Source organism: Trypanosoma brucei, chromosome 10, assembly GCF_000002445.2.
Source record: "Trypanosoma brucei brucei TREU927 chromosome 10, whole genome shotgun sequence".
Classification (NCBI taxonomy): Eukaryota; Euglenozoa; class Kinetoplastea; order Trypanosomatida; family Trypanosomatidae; genus Trypanosoma; species Trypanosoma brucei.
This window is the reverse complement of record NC_007283.1, coordinates 3,439,215-3,459,080: the sequence shown is the minus strand read 5'-3', so window position 1 is coordinate 3,459,080 and position 19,866 is coordinate 3,439,215. Positions and strand designations below refer to the sequence as shown.

The 19,866-nt window shown below is 47.5% G+C and overlaps 5 protein-coding genes across 5 annotated transcripts, besides 9 other annotated features; all 5 read left to right on the top strand.

Moving 5' to 3' along the window:
* Positions 1-7: part of a microsatellite that runs on past the window's edge.
* A 760-nt stretch (positions 8-767) lies between these two features.
* On the top strand, positions 768-3,806 carry Tb10.61.2270 (hypothetical protein, conserved; the record flags this gene model as incomplete). The annotated part of the gene is made up of 1 exon (XM_822833.1): positions 768-3,806. The coding sequence occupies one exon, from the start codon at positions 768-770 to the stop codon at positions 3,804-3,806; it is 3,039 nt and encodes a 1,012-aa protein (XP_827926.1).
* A 549-nt stretch (positions 3,807-4,355) lies between these two features.
* Tb10.61.2280 (hypothetical protein, conserved) lies at positions 4,356-5,582 on the top strand (the record flags this gene model as incomplete). Its single annotated transcript, XM_822832.1, has 1 exon — positions 4,356-5,582. The coding sequence occupies one exon, from the start codon at positions 4,356-4,358 to the stop codon at positions 5,580-5,582; it is 1,227 nt and encodes a 408-aa protein (XP_827925.1).
* Positions 4,365-4,392: a microsatellite.
* A 902-nt stretch (positions 5,583-6,484) lies between the features above and the next one.
* On the top strand, positions 6,485-7,345 carry Tb10.61.2290 (hypothetical protein, conserved; the record flags this gene model as incomplete). Its single annotated transcript, XM_822831.1, has 1 exon — positions 6,485-7,345. One exon carries the CDS (start codon positions 6,485-6,487, stop codon positions 7,343-7,345), a length of 861 nt encoding a protein of 286 aa, XP_827924.1.
* An 888-nt stretch (positions 7,346-8,233) lies between these two features.
* Tb10.61.2300 (hypothetical protein, conserved) lies at positions 8,234-10,996 on the top strand (the record flags this gene model as incomplete). The annotated part of the gene is made up of 1 exon (XM_822830.1): positions 8,234-10,996. One exon carries the CDS (start codon positions 8,234-8,236, stop codon positions 10,994-10,996), a length of 2,763 nt encoding a protein of 920 aa, XP_827923.1.
* Positions 10,997-13,059: 2,063 nt separating this feature from the next.
* Positions 13,060-13,085: a microsatellite.
* A 111-nt stretch (positions 13,086-13,196) lies between these two features.
* Positions 13,197-13,221: a sequence feature (AT_rich).
* A 237-nt stretch (positions 13,222-13,458) lies between these two features.
* Positions 13,459-13,481: a sequence feature (AT_rich).
* A 366-nt stretch (positions 13,482-13,847) lies between these two features.
* Positions 13,848-13,870: a microsatellite.
* A 120-nt stretch (positions 13,871-13,990) lies between these two features.
* Tb10.61.2330 (protein kinase, putative) lies at positions 13,991-18,511 on the top strand (the record flags this gene model as incomplete). Its single annotated transcript, XM_822829.1, has 1 exon — positions 13,991-18,511. One exon carries the CDS (start codon positions 13,991-13,993, stop codon positions 18,509-18,511), a length of 4,521 nt encoding a protein of 1,506 aa, XP_827922.1.
* A 515-nt stretch (positions 18,512-19,026) lies between these two features.
* Positions 19,027-19,064: a microsatellite.
* A 164-nt stretch (positions 19,065-19,228) lies between these two features.
* Positions 19,229-19,249: a microsatellite.
* Positions 19,250-19,332: a sequence feature (GA-rich).
* Between the last annotated feature and the right edge of the window lie 534 nt (positions 19,333-19,866).

Sequence of the window (19,866 nt, the reverse complement as noted above, 5' to 3'; positions counted from 1 at the left end):
TGTTGTTTTTAATTATCCCGCTGTCCCTTTCCTTGTTTGGTGTTATTGCTTTCATTTTTTCTGTTTCCGTTCAACCTTTTTCAGGCATGTGGTTTCGCCGGTGAGTATAAAGCGGCTTGGAAATTACAGCTGTTCATGGGGCTCAGGAAGAAACTGTGAAATGCGTATGTGTTAGACCGCACGATAATATAAATGCGGCCTACTCCGTCTAGAGGATAAGTTCTTTTCTTTTCAAAGTAAAATACACGATAGAGTGATGCCGCACGTGCAGTGGTGCTCCTAGATGGCGAGGTATGTACTTTTCTTTTTTTTGCTGATTTGTTACTGTTTCAATTTTGACATATTCTTCTTCCCTTCTATCCCATTTTTTGCTTCTTGCGTTTTCCTTGTTTTAGCCGAGAATTTACTGTTAACTGTTGTTGTTACCGGTGTGTTTGCATTTGTGACATCCTCTCCTGGGGTTTTGAGAAGCGAAGCGTAGCCACAGAACTTCAAATGAATGTTGCTGTTGGTCGTGAGTGTCGAGCCGTCGTTATACATGTGTTTATTTGCGTGACACCTACATTAACTCGTTTGAAGCAAAGGTTTGTTGTTGTTTCTATAATTGATGTTGCTGTCCATCCCTACTCTTTTTTGCCTTTGGATTTCATCTCCTTATTTAAGTGTTACATTTTCTTCCCCTTCCCACCGTAGGTGTGAGGTCGCGGCATTAAACTTGCATGCTGTATACCTCACCTAAAAGGAATCATAGCTGCAGATAGGATATAATGGAAGCGACTACAGATCCACCGCAAGGTGTGGATGACACACACCAACCTGCACCGGGATCGCCATCAGTGGTAGTGGAGGATGAAGGGGATATTTCAGTAAATGGTGATTCTCAACGGGAGGAAAGTTCAAGAGAGACAACATACAGTCACCACCGGTTTTGGGACTCCTTTGGACGAGGTCAAACATTTGGGAATGAATGTGTCTTGTTACGCACAGGTGAATTTTTGCAATACGTTATTCCAAAGGCAAAGCGGTGCAACGTACAGTTTCCGCACAACACTGAGTTCAATGGACCCACCATGGGTTCACTACTCTCAGGTGCTCGCAGGGGCGGTAGAGCATCGAACGGTGTGGGTGGGGTTGTGCCCGAGGATTTTTTACCGCAGCCGGCGCCAAAAGCCGACAGTTTATGGGGTTTATTTCGCCAGTCAGCGCGGCCGCAACCCCGCCTCGATGCCCGTGTGGTTCATCCTCAGGGGTTTCGTATCCTGAAGGGTCGCAGTGCAATAGAGCGATCCCTGCGTAGTTACTTCAGATTGCCACCAGCACCCAGCGAACATCTTAAACGGGAACGTGTCTTGTCCCAGCGGTTGCTGCTCATATCCGATATGAAAGATGATGAGGAGGATGCTCGTGTATTTCACGCTGCTATGGAAGGTAAGCTTAGACCACAGCAGATTAGAACAAATGTGACCCCCCCTAATATGATGCTTGATGGTTTCCTGCTACTGTGCGCCGGCGGTGTCCCGGAGCCAGATGCAGTGAAGGGGGCAACGCTACAGGGATCGAGTCTGGTTGGTGTTATATCAGATGACATGGCCCACTTTGGTAATCTTTCTTTCCTTGATGTGAGCGAGAACAAGCTGCTTTTGGAGCAGCTTTTGGTACTCACGGGTCTTGAAGTTCTGCACCTCGCTTATAACCAAATTACTTCTCTGGCGGGGTTGGCTGAGGTGGTGCAAAACTCCTTGAAGAGAAGCATGGGCAACGATAGTTCGATGAAGATGGGTCCCGGAAGTACTCAGCGTGGTGAGGGGATCGATAGTTCGGGGCCCGAAAACTCATCAATTAGGAGCGCTGCAGCTTATTACGCGAGGGAGAATCTGGCGGAAACGTCTTCCACAGACGCGGGTTCTGGGAAATTTAGTAGTCAGGAATTCGAACCACCCCCTGCTAATGTCACCACTGGAAGGAATACATTTAGCGGCTATGTCCGTGAAAGGTCACCCGGGAAAGTTTTAGATCACATTTCTCGAATCGTGGAATGCAGCACACATGATGTCTTATTGCCCAATCTTCATACGTTGAATCTTTCTTTCAACAGAATATCACCGTCAGACATATTACATTTGAGTTACTTTCCTTCATTAGAGCGATTGGATCTCAGTGGAAACAAATTATGTAAGCTGCCAGATGACCTTGCAGGACTTACTAGCGTTACTCATTTCGCACTTGAGGGGAATATGTTTCGTGATGGTGAAAATGTATTTAGAGCTTTGTCAACGATGCCAGCCCTGATCGAGGTCAATTTAAACCACAACAAGCTGCGCCGTGTCCCTCCCATATCGGTGAAAGATGGTCATGGGCTCTGCTTTCCCAGCATTGAAGTGATTGGGCTGTGTCATAACCGTGTGGAGAGAGCGCAGGATGTGGTTGCGCTTAGTGAGCTTCAGCATTCTCTAACCCGGGTAATACTTATAGGAAACCCTATAGCAGCAAACAAGAAGGAACAAGGGGCGGTGCGGGCGCATTTCGTTCAAACAGTGCTAAGCCGCTATTGGAAACAAATGGGCCTTCAAGGTAGCAGCCGCAGTCAGAGAGGGCACGGTTCTTTTAGTCCGTGCGGTACCGATACGTTGGATGACATTGGATCGTCACAATTTCAAAGTAATGTGAGGAGAGGAAGAATGCGTAGAAATGACACGGAAAGCGAAGAAATGCCAATGTATGAGCGATCGGAAGGAGGAAATCAAGATTTTAGTGTTTGGAATAGCGAGACAAAAAAAGATGGTGCGAGCTCACAACCATACAGATACGGTGATATGGAGGACTCTGGGGAAAATGCGGAGACTCCTGAGGATGGTGATGTTGGCATGGAGTGCTTTTACACTAGTAGTGTACATCAATCACAGATATATGGGGAAAGTACACAGAGTCAGTCCGCCTTCAGTCCGTCGGAGGACAGTTGTATCCTAGCAGGTGACATTTGTTGGTATGGTGATGCCCCTATGCCTCACTCCTTTGACAAGGGCAAAGCTACCACTACAACCGCTCTCCCCTCTTTAACGAACTTCCGTGTCGTTGAGTTTGTTTTCGACGATACTGTCATGCCAAAACGAACTGCAGCGCAATTCTATGGAAAGAAGCGGTCACAGCAGTCGGGTGATGTAGTTGTATCCTCGATGGTGCATCCGCGAACGGGACTTGTCACCGTGCCTAAGCACGAGGAATACATGAATGTGCATCGTCTTGCCGGAACCTCATCTCATAAAAACTCCAAACGGCCCTACCGCACGACAAGAGAAAAAGAGAAAAGGCAAATGGCTCAAGTACTTGTGCCTACGGATGATGATGATGACGTAAAGGAGGCCGACCCGCAACCGCATGAGGTGGAGAAGAGAAGGGAGACAACAGACGACGAGACGGAGACTTCTTCGGACGAGGGCGCACTGCCACAGGATGCCGTTTTCATGACAGGTGTAGCTTTGGAAGGAAAAAGGACGAAGCGGCGGAAGAAAGTTGAAATAGAGGACGCCCAATCCGAAGCCTTGAAAGAAGATGTCGAGCGTAAAGAGCCTGTGCAAAAACCAGAGACTCCAAAACCGCCACCTCAGTCGAAGCAGCGGGGGCCCGTACGACCGAAGCGTCGTGGAGGAGCTCGAGCGGACCAGGCCCCGCAAATGGTTGTTGAGCCACCGGGTACGAATGCACGCATTCTTATGAACGAACTTCGTCGCATGCTTCGTCGTCCACTTCCGCCCCTCCCTGCTGTTTGTACTACACGAGGAGGTGGAAGCAAACCCAGTGGGATATGACGGGTCTGTGTTGCTACGTTACGTTAAGTACCTAAGTGAGTGAAGTAAAGGTGAGGCGGATTGCTGCAACTTCGCTTCACATACGGTGGAAGTTTTTTTTTCTTTTTTTTTGTTTTGAGCCGGATTTTGTCTTTTTTTTTTCCTCCTTAAAAGGTGGAAGCAACAACATTCCTGCCGACAGTCTTCCTACTGTTTTAGATGTTCCTACTAATTTTGTGCATGTGATGGGATGCTTTCATGTATGGTTAACACAGTGTGGATTGGCCAGCACATTAAACGTCGGCACTTACCTCACGTATGTAATATTATGGAACTGTACATGATTTCCAACGAGAGAATGCAAAACAAAAAAGAGAAGCAAAAAGAAGCAGCAATTCAAATTTAAATAGCGGTGATGAAAGGTAGGTGTACAGATGATTTGTGGTAGCTTTCATGACGGGGTTTCATACCATCGACGGTTGTTAGCCTCTGTATCTTGCTAACTATTCCATCCACCCTCTTTTTCTCTCTTTTTTGCATTTTCTTTCCTTGAACGACGTATGAATTGTCATGCGGGCGCACACACACACACACACACACACACACAGAATGAGTACGGAGCCGCACAATGAGCACGCCCCACATGTTTTGGGAAGAAAACTGAAAGCTAGGAAAGTTGAGCGGCTACAAAGCTTGCGGTTACGCAGGCGACCTGTCGTGAGCGGTGCGTTGCCTGCCGCGACAGAATTCTGTGATGCGGCTGGTGTATCCGAGGTTACTGGAAACAAAAGCGCAGCACAGGTGGACACCTCAACTTCCGTTTGTAAGGAGCGCGAACGTTCTTTTCCTTCCACAGGTGATGGATGCGGTGCACCGAGAGCCTATCTGAACTCAACGACATCGAAATTGACAAAACAAGCACATTTTTCTTCTCCCTATATGGACACAAGGATTCCTATCGCTTGCTCGGAGGAGTATCATTGGGCTCCGCTGCATACTTCATTTGCCCATGAGCTAGTAGCGGAGCACAACACCCTTGTAGAATGGTACGAGGAGCATTTTATTAAGTGCCAACAGCAGAGCACCGAGCGGCAACCGCCATTTTCGCCGGAAGAAAATTATACTGAAGTTTTACCCGTTTGGCTCGCCGTCGCGCGATCACGCCATCGGGAGCTTTCCCGTTTTGTGCAATATCACCGCACGTACTTCAACGGAATTGACATGGAGGAACTGCAACTCACTGAAGAATGCCTTCGAAGACTTGAGCAGTGTTTGGTGAGTGCAGGGTGTCAGGAGTTGACCTCATGTTCTGATTGTTCCGCTACGTTATCTGCGGATTGCTACGGAGAGGCCGCTGGCCACTCACCAGAGAAACATCCGGGTTGTACCGCCTTAGGTATTCCTAGGCAGTGCACTAATGTTTCAGTAGAAGTTGTTGATGACGTTGGGAAAGGGTCTCAACTGTCGTTGCATTCCTTTCCTGTAGCTGATTCACATGCTGTGCAGTTATGTTTGGGGGAAACTAATTGGAGGACTGCCGCACGTGTAAGTGGGAAGGACTGCAGGGTCGTGTGTAACAGACCGCCGCCGCCCGTCCCAGGTGATCTTGGTTGCGAAGGAATGACAGACGACGTGATTACGGAGCGTGATGTGTATTTACAGCCCTTTCTCACTTACTTTAGTTTTTCACCTCAGGGAAGGCAAAGCCGAAGGGTCAAGTTATTCCTCGCTATTGTCGCCCTGTCTTTGATATTTTTTTGTGTGGCTGTTGCATTGGTGTCACAAAAGTTTCGATGATAATGTTATTTATTTGTTATTTCCATATATAGGTGCCAGGAGTTAGCATCAGGATAGCGAATGGAGTTTTTTGACTTTGTGCGCACACTTAGGTTGCTAACGTGCTGCATGGCATTTTTGTTTTTGTTTTCGAGTGTATATTTGTTTTGTATGTACTCCTTCTTCCCTTTTTTTTTCTACACCGTGTAAGGTTTTCCTGTGGCGGGCTTTCTTCTTTATATTTTGTTTGTTTGTTTGTGCCTCCTTCCCCGTTTCCTTTTGAGGACTTGCCACATCGTTATTCAACTTCACCTTTTTTTTCCAACTAAAAAAATCTTTTACTGTTTAAGTGCGGAAGGAGTGTGAAGGAGCAACAAGTTCGTATTAATATTGTATTGTATTGTATTATTTTGCTTTACCCTGTTTTTGCCCCTCTGGTTTATCCTTGTGACTGCAATAGGGTAAGGGAGATGAATTTTCCCCCTTTTCTGTTGGTGCGGTTGAAAGTAAGATTTCAGCAAAGCAGCTCAGGGCGAACATAGTGGGAATTCGAGAATATTTTTTTTGGGGGTGCAACCGAACGTTTTCACGGAACATAAGCGATATGTGCCCTGCCCAACTTTCAAATACTCCTTCGCGGCTTTTTTTTTTCCAGACTGTCGCGTTGTCCTCACAACAGATACGGTGCTTCCATCTTAACTTTCAGAGTGCGCACCGGAGAGACACACAGACGTTGCTTCGTACTCGTATTTCTTGACCCCTCCCCCTTCTATGTGCAAACAAAAAAAACAAACGATATTTCTTTTTGTACTAGTGGCCATTCCTTTGATATTGGTCCATTTATTTTCTCTTTTTATCATACGTGTTTTTATTTATTTATCTCTCCCGTCTACGCATACTCACACACGTATGCGGATCAGAAAATGGAGGAAAGTGTATATAAACCACTTGGCAGCGATCGCCAGTACATTGAATACCCACCGAAGGAGACTGATGAAGAGAGTGACGATGGGCTTGGGGAAAGAACCTTCCGTAACCTCCACTATGAACAACTGAGAGCAAATCCTCGTCAGCCTCCGCGTTTAGATCCTTTTCCTTCTTCACGCTCTACGGCTTTTCCGTCACGTTCCGCAGGCTTTGACATTATCGTGCAGGGCGTTTTGGAGGGCGCCGAGTGCCACGAGGCCGACGTTCTTTTTGCGCGGACGTATTGGGTGTACGGACCCGACTGGACAACACATAATTCACTTAGCGGAGGAGACACAAGACTTGGAGAAGTGCCGTTAGTTCGGTCATTGGGTCAACAGTGTCAAAGTGAGGTGGTGACGCAACTGTCCGTAGTGTCGGCTGATCCATTTTCGCGCTTCACGTGGAGCGCACCCTTTGAGTGTTCGTTGCAGAGTACAAACCCACACGGTTGGCCACAATTGGTAGTAACGTTGCATACCGTTAAGGGTGCCATACCCCAAAGAAGCAAGGCATCCGAAGACCAGACTAGTGGTAGCAGAAGTGGTGAGCAATGCGTGTCGTATAGTCGCTGTTTTATACCTATGCAAAATGGAATGCACAGGAAGAGGCTTCCGTTGCTACAGCTCAGGCCCAGCACGACTAAACAGTCCTTTATATCGTGGCTAACTGGCCAACGGCCAGAGCTTCGAGATCCCATGTTTCTGTGCACTGGGGAGGATCGTTGCGTGTTGACTGCTGCGCCCTTAACTGGCCACGTGTCATTAACTCTCTCCGTGACTATTAGTGGACTCAGAGAGTGTGGGATAGGAACATGAGAGAGTACGCGAGAGAGAATACATATGCGACTATTTCTTTTTGTTTTTATATGTCTGTATGTGTAGGATATGACATTATCAACCCAGGTATTTTTTCCCCTGTTGAACAGCAGTGTTTGGGCGCTTATTTTACTTTCTGATGGTTGAAGCACGATGGCATCAGTGTTGGATGGATAAAACACGCACGGCGTTGACAAACAGGTGGCAAGGGGTTTGTTTGGGCGCTTTAACGCTATTTACCTGCACGTTCACTTTAATTGGCTTCAGAGATGAAAATACGTGTTTCCGTTATATCGACCGCACTATTTATTTGTTTATACCATCATTACCATCGTTTTTGTTTTCCTTTTTATCTTCCCTTTGGAGGGCTTTGCGTCCTTTTCGCTTGAGTGTTTCGGTGTTGTGGTTTAGCGCCCACATGGCCAAATAGGGATTTCTCAATGTGCCAACGCGAACATGAGTCAATAACACTTATCTTCTTCCTTTCGTTTCTTTTTTTTTCTCTTGTTGTTTTGCTTGTCCTTGCATTCAGCTTATAGTGAAAAAAAGGGAAGAAGGGAGCACGTTTCCGTCGTTCCGACGTGTGTTTGGGTTTTTTTTTAATTGCATTCCGGTTTTTGCCAACCGGGTAAACGAAAAAACAGAAAGAAAAGGAAAGTAAATATCAGGTGCTTGAGGTTGGCAGTGGAAGGTGTGGAGGAGCGTTAATAAATACAATAGTAATAGTAGTAGACAAGAAAATCTTACGAGGAATATCCGACAGCAGGGTGAAAGGGGAAGCAGAGCAGAGACGTTCGTTTCCCTTTTTTCCTCCCTTTAATCTAATTTATTTCCCAGTTAGTGCTACCGTTTTTGTGGTTTCTTTGAAAAAAAAAATTGCTAACGACAATGTGCACCACTAGGTGTCTTCACATCGGCAATAAGGGATGCGGGTGCACCCCTGCTTTGGTGTCCATCATTGGAGGTTTCCCTATATCCTTGACGTTTCTGGTACTCATGCAATGCGCGCTTTACTCGTCTGCGATAGGCGAAGAGGAGGCATTGCTCGTTGGGAGAAGCTGTCACCTCAATTCCTCGGATGGTGGTGGCGTTTGCCATGGGTTTAGCAAAAGTAATGTGAGGAGGCCTCTACATCGCTCACGGCAGCCGCTGGCTGCGCATAACGTTTCGACTGTGTACAAACTTGGAAATATTGTGTGCCGTGGCACTTGCGATTCAGCCACAAGGCGCGGTTCTTTACACCACACTCGCATCTTCGGTGTTGCTAACAGAACGCTGAGCAGTCAATATCCTGCGGCTCCCAGTCGGGACGGTGAGGCATCTGATGATATGCTCTTTGAAATTAGCAAAGATAGGCAGTCGCTAAGGCTGCGTTTGGTAACGTCAATTGGTAACATGGCAGTTCGTTTCGTTACCTTCGAACCACTTCGAAGCATTACAAACAAGACTCTCGAAGGTGGCTCACTTCTCACCTCCGCGTCGGTGCCTACAGCTGCCAACCCATCTTTCAATACAAGCTGCCTCGACCGTCAGGGGAGGGACGGTTCCGCGACAACCATATGGAAGTTTGACGATAGAAAACTCACCAATCGTCTTGATACGCAGAGTGATGCATACAAGAGTGGAGAGAATTACTATCATAAGTTTGGTGGGAATCACCGAGATTGTGATGTCTATCGCCTCGATCCGTGCAAATACGCACCGATGCTTACACCACCCGGTGCGATTTCCGGGGGTTATGAACGAAGTTTAGGCATTCACTGGAAGTTGCACATAAATGACTGTGATGCGACTTGGATAGGGGATATTTCTCTCAATTACCTCCTCCAGATGCGGAATAGTAGTACCGGTGAGCCCCTCTTTACATTGATAGACGGTAACATTCTTGTTGGGTCCGTGTACTTGCAAGTAGTTGAACCCGTGAGCTGGAGCTTACCATCGAAGGGGGTTGTATTTGGTTATCAACCTTATAATTTGCGCTTGCAGCTGCAGAGCACGACGGCTGCTGTTACGAGAATGCCTCAAGCACTCAACCACCGTTCAATTCAGTCGGGGACGGCGACTTCACATAAGAGGATGGGTAATAAGAGGCACTTGCCGGGTTCCTCAAAACGCAGTTCCTCGCTAGTTCACGACGTGAAATCACCGAATGTGACTCTCAGTTCATTAATTGGCGTGTGGTCCACTTCGTCGTGCGACAACATCACGGGAAGGCAGTTATACTCGTACAACTTTCTTGTACGATTGCGTCGTCGGTCCCCTGTAAATTCGACAGCCGCTTCAGGTGCACAATCTTCCCTTCATACAGCGGCGGCACCTCGTGTTACTGGTGTGGAAATGATTAACTCGTCGCTGACAGTCCCAATTGTACATAACCACTCCGCATGCCCCGGTGAGATGCACAACAAAAGCAGATACGGGGAGCTCCCCCAACCTGCTCGCGTGACCGAAGTCCATTTTGAGAGGGTCCAAGTGGTCGGGGTGTTGAGGCGTCACTCTAAAGACAGCGAGCCAGGGGATGATGTTCTCAACGTTTCTGCTACCGGTCGTGTGGTTACCAGAAGCACGAAGCCCTCTGTTTCAGGATCCGCTAAAGATGCATTTGTTCTCCGCATCCTTTTTGAGGATGGTCGAAGCGATCTTATCAACATCCGTCAGGGCATACGTATTAGCGGTTTTGGCTTTGAAGTATATGCGGAGTTATGTCGGTTGCCGTTACAGTGGTGGTCTCTTGGTCGTGGTGGTCAACTTCCGCTCGCCGCTCAACTTGAAGCGAGAAGTGTGCTTGAGGACGTCATTAGGGGCCGCGCTAAGAAAGGGAACGGCTGCACCACCGAAGGGAACCGGTCATATGGTTCAAACGACCGGGTTCACGTTTCGTTGAATGTCCGGAAGACAGGGGACGTGCCTTTTCAAGTGACGAAGGTGTCGTTGCATCGTCTTGTTTTATCTGTCGACGCGGCAGCTGTTTCAGGCACTTTTCGATGCAACAGAACCACCAAAAAAGGGAGGGCATTGCAGTTTCTGCTCGATAGTGAGTCTCATCATCGTGTAGAAAAGGAGGAGTGGGTGAATGGAGAAGATTCATCTTCTCGGGTGCGGTGCCGGAGTAGCAGTGAGTACGCATCACTTTTGCATTACCGTCGCACTGCCAATGATTCACCTCATCAGCACGCTGACTTGCGGCACTCTCCTTCGACGGCATCCCCTAGCTTTTCATTCATTCCGGGGGCCCTTATTCGTCGTGGTTTCAGTGGGCGTGTGGAGTTCCACTTCAAAGCCGTCCTGCGCGTTTCGGAAAACGACACCAACAGTGAGTTCCTCCTCACAGAGGGGTTCCGTTTTACTGTTGAGGCTTCTCCCAAGTCAACCGTTCTGAAGACCGCCATTCCGTCCCCATCAGGGGATGATAATTCAACAACGGCGGGGAACACACAGTTTGTCACCATTTCCAAGGGATTAGCAGTGGTGCTATATGTTGTGCTCACTGGGGTGATTGCTGCGGCGGCTGCTGTAGGCCTTCTTCTTGAGTGGCGTTTCCATATGACAATAAAAGCCCTCAGGCGGCGTATGTCGGAGTCGGCTGTGCCTATCGACGTTGAGCAGCCCCCCGACTGTGATCTCGGTGCGAAGGAAAAAGAGACATGTTAAGAAAAAGGAAAGTTAAGCTACTTTGATCATTGTTTTTTTTCTCGCTTTACCTTTATTATTATTATTATGACTACTATTGTCGCTGCCATCATAGTTCATCGCATGGGGACTGTAAGGAATGGGTGTAGGCGGAAAGGGCTGTGAGTTCCACGGCAGAGCGGCAGCTTCCTCAAGGGGTGGTGGGTGCATGTGTTTATGTTTGCATGCAGATGTTGTCTTCGTGACTGTGTCATTTCCAATCAGCATTTCACCTCTCCTCCACTCCGTTTATTTATTTGATGCTGCGCAGGTCACTTTTACGGCAATGTAATGCTGTAAAGAGACCGCTTCCATTAGCATGAAGGTGCTTGTATATTCTTTCGTTTTTTTTTTGAAAAGGAGGACGGAATGAAAGCACGATGGCTGCTTATATGAGGGTGACGGGGTATGATAGAGAAGAGGGAAATGGTAGAGTGATCTTATGGAAAGACGCAAGGTGTGCACAAAAAGGAGAGGGAGTAAGCGGAAGTGGGCACAAAACCTGAGTTTTGGAGCATGTGCGCATGCATTTACATATGTGTGTGTGTATGTGTATGAGAGGACGGGAAGGAAGGGAGAGCAAAAGTTACGCATGACTCAATATTCTTGTTTTTGTTTTGATTTTTTTTTTGGGGGGGGCGTGTGCTGTTGAGTCTCCCTTTAAAGATTATTTGCAAAACTGGGATATTTAACTTTCGCAACAACGCTTTTTCTCTCCACACACCCACGTTGTTTACGTACATGCATTTGGCGGTAAGTGATGACAGCAGCGCCACCTCCTTTATGGTGGCCTTCTGTGTTTCGAACTCTGTATTTTTTTTCTCTTTGTTCTTCTTGTCGTTGTTGTTTTGTCGATTTGTCAGTTAACCTATTTTTTGTTTCTTCTTTCTTTACCCTTTCGGTAAAAATATAATGGGCGTCTATAAGTGATTGCGGGAATAAATGTCACTGAAGCATGAGCGAGCAGGTGAATGAATTGAGTGGGTGTTTCTTCGTTTACTGCCAAGGGAGCATATGATGGGGAAATAAAAAAAAATGAGTTAAAGAGGGAAGGAGAAATAAGCAAAAGTAGATATGAGAATAGAAAAAAAAGGATTGAGAAGAGGAAGAGATGAGTACAAGTGATACATGAATGACAAATTAAACATTCTCACTCACTTGTTTGTACAAATCGCATGGCCTCTTGTTTGTGCGACCGCACGTTTTATATCTTTATGTGTGTGTGTGTGTGGTAGTGAAGAGGAGACGGTGTACGGATAGCAGCAGCTGCGTGTGAAGTTGATGTAAGGAAGCATTTCGCTGCAGGCACTGTTACTCTGTTTTGTTATTAGTAAGCGCGATTTTTTTTTTAAAAAGTGAAAAGATGTGGTATCTGTACACTCTGTGTTATCGAAGGAAAAGGAGGCAAACTGAGGGGTTGTTTTCTGGAATTTAATAAAAAGGAAAAGAAACACAAACACGCACGCATGCATACACAACTATTTAAAAAGACTCAGGTACGCGGTTTCTTTTCAAAACCAAAAAGAAAAACTCTTACTGCTAATACCCCACTCAAGTGAAGCATGTGGTGACTGGTGGAAAGGAAGTAATCTTTACATCATGCTAAAATTATGGTGTTGCGTCTCATTATTACTATTATCATCATCATCATCCATCTCTCCCTTTTCTCTCTTCATTTGTTTATGTACCACTTGCTTGGGTCGCCTGTGGGTGGGATTATACTTGAGTACTTTTAGGATAAGCTGTTGGATTGCTTACGCTACCAGGCGGTAAGGAAGTCACCACGGCTCACTCCAGACGCACCCGCTCATTTACTCACTCGCACGTAAAGCGCTCAGAAGGAGTCAAGAAACGTGCAGAAGCGACAGCGTTTGTGAGTAAAAGGGAAATTTAAATTACGTTGAACGACCCTGAAAAGTGTTTTGTCGGCTGTGACGGGTACCGCAGGTCTCATTGGTAACTTATCGCTGAACTGCGTTGCATTGCGGTTTCCGTCGTTTTGCTTCTTTCTTCCTCTTTTTTTCTTCCTTCGAATATAACTTCTCGTGTGTGTGTGTGTGTGTGTGTCTGTTTTCCGGTTATTAGTTCCTTTCCCTTCCTTTCTTTTGGTTTGATTTAGTTTGTTATTTCTGTTCGTCGTTGCTGTTCATTGAAATTTGTTCGGTCCACTGTACACTGCCTCTATTTTTTTTTTTAAAAAAAAAAAAGAAACTTGTTCCCACAGTGTCCTTCTCTGGCAGTTGGGGGGGGGACTGGTGGCAGCTTGTCGTTTTCATTTGTTGTTACTGGAGTTATTTGAATCTCATTTCTCTCCCTGCCGTTACCCCTGCCGAGACACCTGAAAAGGCGTGAAGAAAGGGGGAAAGGCAAAAGCGAGGAAAGAAATAACAATACAGTAACCGTCACGAGGAAAGTGCTGGGGGCCATTGCGGGAGAGGCGTGACATATATATAAATATAAATATATACGGGTGGCAGCGAAGACAAATTTACTGATATATCCGCTTTGTTTATATAGAGACAGAGTGAAGTGAAGTGGAAAGGGAAGAAAAAGGGGAGAGGGGAACGGCGAGACCATTTCTCTGTTTCTTTGTTGTTGTTCTCTTGGAATTGTAGGAACGTCGATAAAGAGGTCAAAAAAATAAATAAAGAACGTGTTCGGTTAAGTGAGTGGGGAAAGAAAGGAAAGGAAAAGGAGAAACTCCTTGTATTCAGTTCAGCGTCTCTGCGGTTTAGTTTCAGTCGATTTTTTTTGTTTCAGTCGTTCGGTTGTTCGAAGTGTCGTGGTGAGTTACCTTCGCGCGATTATTATTGGTTAAAAGAAGAGCACGTGTTATATATATATATATATATATATTTGTATTTACGTTACAGACAGCGGACGTGAGGAGGATACGTTTTTTTCTTTTTTGGGAACGAGGTGGATAAAGGGGACTCAGGAAAGGAGTGGAGGTGTGTCCTACGTTAATCATACTTCATGGAGAAATACACAAAGGTACGCGTCCTTGGTAAAGGAAGCTTCGGTAGTGCCATTCTCATCAAGCGGAGAAGCGATAATGCACTCTTCGTCATCAAGGAGGTATTCCTTGGGAAGTTGAACGAAAAGGAGCGAACGGAGGCTCGACAGGAGTGCCGTATGCTCCAGAAACTCAACCACCCTAACATTGTTCGCTACGTGGAGCATTTCGAGAACCGAAATAACCTGTATATTGTGATGGAGTATTGCGATGATGGAGACCTACACGGTAAAATAAAGCGCGGCCCCATGAACGAGAGCAGAATATTGTATTACTATTCCCAAGTCTGCCTGGCCATGGAGTACTTGCATTCCCGGCACATTCTCCACCGGGACATCAAAACCATGAATGTATTTCTTATGAAAAACGGGTCCGTGAAGTTGGGTGACTTTGGGATTGCCACAGTGTTGCGAAACACAATGGGTATGGCAAGCACTGTTTGTGGCACCCCGTACTACTTTTCACCGGAAATCTGCAAGAACAAACCGTACAACAATAAATCTGATGTGTGGGCACTCGGCGTGCTTCTCTACGAGCTGGCCACAGGTCGGCACCCTTTCGACGGGAACAGCATGCAACAGCTCATGCAACGCATAGTGAGGGGGACGTACAATCCTCTGCCATCGCATTTTTCACGCGAATTCCGTAAGATGGTCGACTGGTGCCTCCAGAAGGACCCGGCACGGCGGCCAAGTATTAGACAGATGCTCGCCTTTCCGATTGTGCAGCGGTCGCTTGAGCGGTTAGAAGAGGATCTCATGCTAGCCACGCAGTGTAGGATACGTCTCAAAGACATAATTGAGTACGATGCTGCAGCGGAAAACATTCCGTGCTGTGAGCCCGTTACTCCACGCCCACAGGAGACTCCTCGGGGGGAGCAACGCCACCGTCAGGAGCCCCACCCGCCTGAGATGTCACCGGGTAAAATGGCAGCCATGGCCCTAGCAGGACAGCACAATCGCCAACAACAGCAACAGGCACCAGAGTGTTTTGTGCGACAGCAACATGTTTCTCCACGGGCGGCGATGGCTGCTGGACCACCAGCTGTTGATCCAGCTGCGCAGAGGCATGCAGACCATGCCGGTCTACTTGCTCCGAAACCTAACGCGGCGCATGCGGCGGCAGATCATGGCAGGTTAGAAATCTTTCGGCGGGAGGCTCCACCGCAGTGCAAGCGTCCGCTAGCTGATATCAAGCAGGCTTTACCCTTTTCCCCATATCAAAGGCCCCATTTTCAGCAGGTTCCGTGCCAACCCCAGTATGTGGCAAACCCTTACAAACAGCTGATGCAGCAGCACTTTCAACAACTACAGGAAAAACAGCGGCAGCCACATCAACCGCAGCCGGACGCGCAGCGCCAGATGCAAAAAAATAACGAAGCGAAACGAGGCCCCGACTGCAAACAGGGTGAAGGGTTTGAGGACAGGATCAAACGTATCAATGCTATCGTAGAGCGTTATGCCAAGGATGTGGATCCTAAGACGCTCAACACCATTCATGCCTATATGAAGCGCAAGCAGGAGGAATACCTGCAGCGACAGAAGGAACAGAAAGAGAGGTTGGAGCGGCGAAGGCAACTTAGAAAGCAAGAGCTTTTGAAGGTGATTGAACAGCAAAATAGGATAGCGCGGGGTGAAAAAGTACGTAAGGGCGTGGAGCAGAAGCAACACGCACAGAAACCTGTTGCGGAAATGAAGCCCCTTAACCCAGGTCAACCCGCGGTGGGCGACAGAAATGCGTACCCATCACCATACAAAGTTTTACAATCGCCACCTCGCGGTGCCCAGTACCCACAGCAGCAGAATCCAGTGTTCGGTCGTGATCCCCGTTGTGTTAGAGCCGCCCCTAAGGAATCTAACCCAGTTTCTGGAGGGCGAAATGGAAACGCTATTGCATCACCTTATTGTCCCAATTATCACAATGCGGCCCTACGTGAAGCTCTGAAGGGGCCAGCGCCACCAGTGGATTCCCCTGGAATTCCAGATAACCAAAGGGTGCGGCAATTGTATCAGCAACCAGGGATGCAACCAAGGGGCGATGGCGACTCGGCTGCACGCGGTGTTGCTGCCTCTCCTCGAGTTGTTGTGTACAGAGATGTTGTTAACCTGAACGATAACCCAAGACGTGCGGAACCTTCTCAGCTGAATGCTGGGCAGCTTGAACCAAAGCCGCAGAAGGGTAAGCGAACCGCAGATCCATCGGTTCACCGACATCCTCTTGGGAGACCAAAGGAGCCGTGTCCACTGGTAATACCGACAGCAGACCAGGTCTTCCAAAAACAGCAACCGCTGCGGCGGCAGTTAAAACAACAGCCCCTAACAAACATAGTTTCTGCCCCGCTTCTCCCCACCCCGCGTGCTGAGAGCCCAGTTGCAAAGGCTATAGTCAACCACCACGACATAAAAAAACTGGGTTCTGCGGAAGGGGATTTGCGGTCGCCGTTTGCGAACGGTACGCTGGGTCGTCGTAATAGTGCCCCATCAATTTCCCCATCGATGGAGGTAACGCCTTCTAAGAATTCACCCTTAAACGAGAAGGAAGCTGCCGTCAATAAATGTCATGTTAGGCCAACCACGGCATCAGGCTTTGTCGCGGAAGGTGCGTCGGCTACCAAGGATTTACCCGCTCTGAGGGTGACTTCACCATTTTCGCGTTTAAACCTCGAAGACCTGCCGGCTGATGTGAAGGTGCGACGTGAGCTTCAACAGCAGGCAAAACAACATGCCCTTTTGTCACAACTAAAGGGGGATTTCAATTTGCATCCGGCAAAGAGAAATGATGTGGTTTGCGGTCGGTCTAAGAGCTGCGCACCAGAGTTCGTCAACGCCAGGCATAAAGGGGGTTCGCCTATTTTGTATCGAAGAAAAGATGGCTTCCTCCCGTCCAACCAGCGCGGCGGTTGTTCCAAGAGCCAAGAAATAAATGGGGACGACGATAGTTCAAAGAATGAAATCGGTCAGCCGATGCTTCTGGCACCACTTCAGTGTCGTGCGGGTGTGGCAGCTCAAGGACAGTGCCTGTCCCCCGCTGTTTTCTCGATGCCCGTTAGCCCGTCTGCAGCACCACATGGCCAGAGGAGGCAAACGTTTCAGCGTGGTGGGGCCAGCCGGAACAATCATGTGCCTCAGGCTACACCTCCTGATGCCGCACCGTCTATGGTTGTTGCAAAAATAAATCCGAAGGTGCACCAACCGGCCCCCACGCGTGAGAAAAAGCCAGACAACGGCCGTTCTCCTGCCTTCGAAGAATCCATTCACACACCCATCCTAGTTGACATATGCTATGGCGTTGCCCCAACGAGCGAGGAGGCCTTGAACAAGAAAGCGGCCTTCGAAGGTGATAGCACTCCAGTGCTTCCATCAATCAATGATGTAACTGCCGATCCACCTGATGTGGCGCAGCAGTGGCGAAATTTTGTGGATAAAAATGCAAACGGGAAAGCTCCATATCGCGCTCTGTGCTCACACTTAGTGGGTATGGGATTTCACAATAACATGAAGCTTCCCGGACACGCGGATGAGATGGCTGTTTTTCAGAAGGTTGATGGGCCACGACCCTGTATCCCAAGTACCCTTGAGGTTCTTGTCGGTACTAGCGTGTCGAAAAAGCATTCACCAGTGACGTCAAGCAGTGGAAGTGACACAACTGCTTTTGATGCAGAAACAAGAGGAAGGGAGCGCTGCTCGGATGAGCTTCCATCCCTAACTAGTATTCCGTGTATTATTTCACCAACTAGCGTCGCCTGTGCGGCTGGGGAAGGGTGCCAAAGCAAACCATATGGTTTACAGAAAGACTCAGATGCGGAAGAGACGGGCGGTTTTATAGGTTTGGAAGACGACCCGCGCGCCTCTCGTGATGATGAGGGTAGGCAGGGAAGCACCGGCTCTGTTCAGGTGCTCCCTGAGGCTTCGCTAGATGGCTACCTCTCAATGCTCGATCATCTGCGCGGTCTTCTTTATAACAATCCTTCACAGGCAAAAAAAGCGAGTGCAGGAAACAACAGTGACAAAAAAAATGTTAAGGAACGGGAGCCATCGCTACTGAGCGCAGAGGAAGTGAGGAACTTGGTGGATAGATGTGAGCGTCTTTCCCGCAGTGAAGCAACACGGGCCACGTCCCCAAACCAGGGAGCCATTGGGGTGCACGTAGTTTCATTAAATTTCCCCACCTCGTCGGTGGATGGGTGCGAGGAAAATAAGGAAGGGGAGTCGCGGGACGACGAGTCCGACCTCGACGACGAAGAAGATTTGGACGAAGCTATTATGGAAGTTAGTGATGTGGAATTTGGCGATGATGTACCGCTTACAGCACCTCAGAGTGCAGGAATTAGCGAAGCATATCAATGCGATATTGAGAATGACGGATTTCTTCCACGTGTTGTTAACGTGGATTCCCAGGGAAACTGCAGCGAAGGTGGAAATGATGCCCGGACTGAGCGGCGCAAGGAGGAAAAGGAAACAGCCATTGGTGGGGCTGCGTGAAGGGAAATTCCCCCTCGCGTATCGTTCCCGCGCATACCCACCTACCTATGTCAGTGAAGTGGACCATTGTATATTAGTATCACTATGAAGGAAACAATAATGAAAGACCTCTTTCATCCTCTTTTCTTCTTTTTAGAAAAAAGAAATATTTTCCTTGAGCCCCTAACTTCCCAAGCTTACGTATTTTAGTCACACCGCTTGTGTTTGTGTTGATATTGTTCTTTTTACTTTTTTTTTCCATTGTTTCATCTCCTCTATTAGTTTTTTTTAATTTTTGCTTACCTTACCCTGCTTTTTTTAAAATCTTTCCGACCCTTATGTTTGATTTGAAATCCGCCTTCATGTCATCCCATTGTCCATTTTCCTACCCGACACGAAGCCGTACACACAATCAGTGAAGCACTCATGCTTACACGGCATCGGTTACAGTTTTCAACAGATTTTTGTATCGCGGGCATGCGCCATTTTTCGATCCTATCATTTTTTCACCCTTCCTGTTCGTCTTTTTTTTTTCTTGTGTGTTTGTGTGTGTGTGTGTGTGTGTGTGTGTGTGCGGTTTCCCCCTGTTTTTACTTTTTCTTGGCTCTTTGCTGCATTTGTAATTAATTCCTTTCCTTCGTTTATCTGCTACGATTGGAACGGAAAAAGGAAGTGACGAGATGCAATAGTTGAGGGCCTGCGTCACGCCGTTGTGCGTTTGTGTGGCGTGGTGGTACTTCTCTCTCTCTCTCTCTCTCTTTGCCATTTCTTCTTCTTCCTTTCCTTCTCTCTTAACCCTTTTTTTCCTTTTTTCCCCTCTTTCCTTTTGTCTTCCCTCCCTTACTTGTGTGGGGGTCGTCAAATGGAGTGCGGCAAACAGATTGAAGAAAAAAAGGAGGGGCGAAGGAAGGGGTATGTACTGTACCATTTTACAGATGCGGTACATTGCCTTTGTGTACGTGTACGTGTACGTGACTATACGAACCATAAGGATTCCTCCTTCTTGTTTCTTGTGCAGTGTTGTTGTTTTCGTTATAGCTACTGTATTTACCTTTTGTTTCTACTTTTTCCTCCTTTCTTTCTCCTTGCAAAGGAGACATCCCTGCACTACTGAGCGAGACAGGAGGAGAAGAAAAAATACGGTAAACAAAAACTGCTTATTCGCTGTGGTCTTTGTTCGGTACTCACCGTTTTCCCCTCTCCATCATATCTGCCTCCCCCTTCTATTTGGTCGAAACCTTCTGGTATTTTTGATATCCATCCTGTTCCAATGTGGAGTGCCGCTTTCCTACAAGGACCACTGCTTTGCATCATTGTGCCTCCTTGTTACTTTTCTTTCCTGTTTGTTTGTAAATCGCTCCCTTCTATCTCTGGAA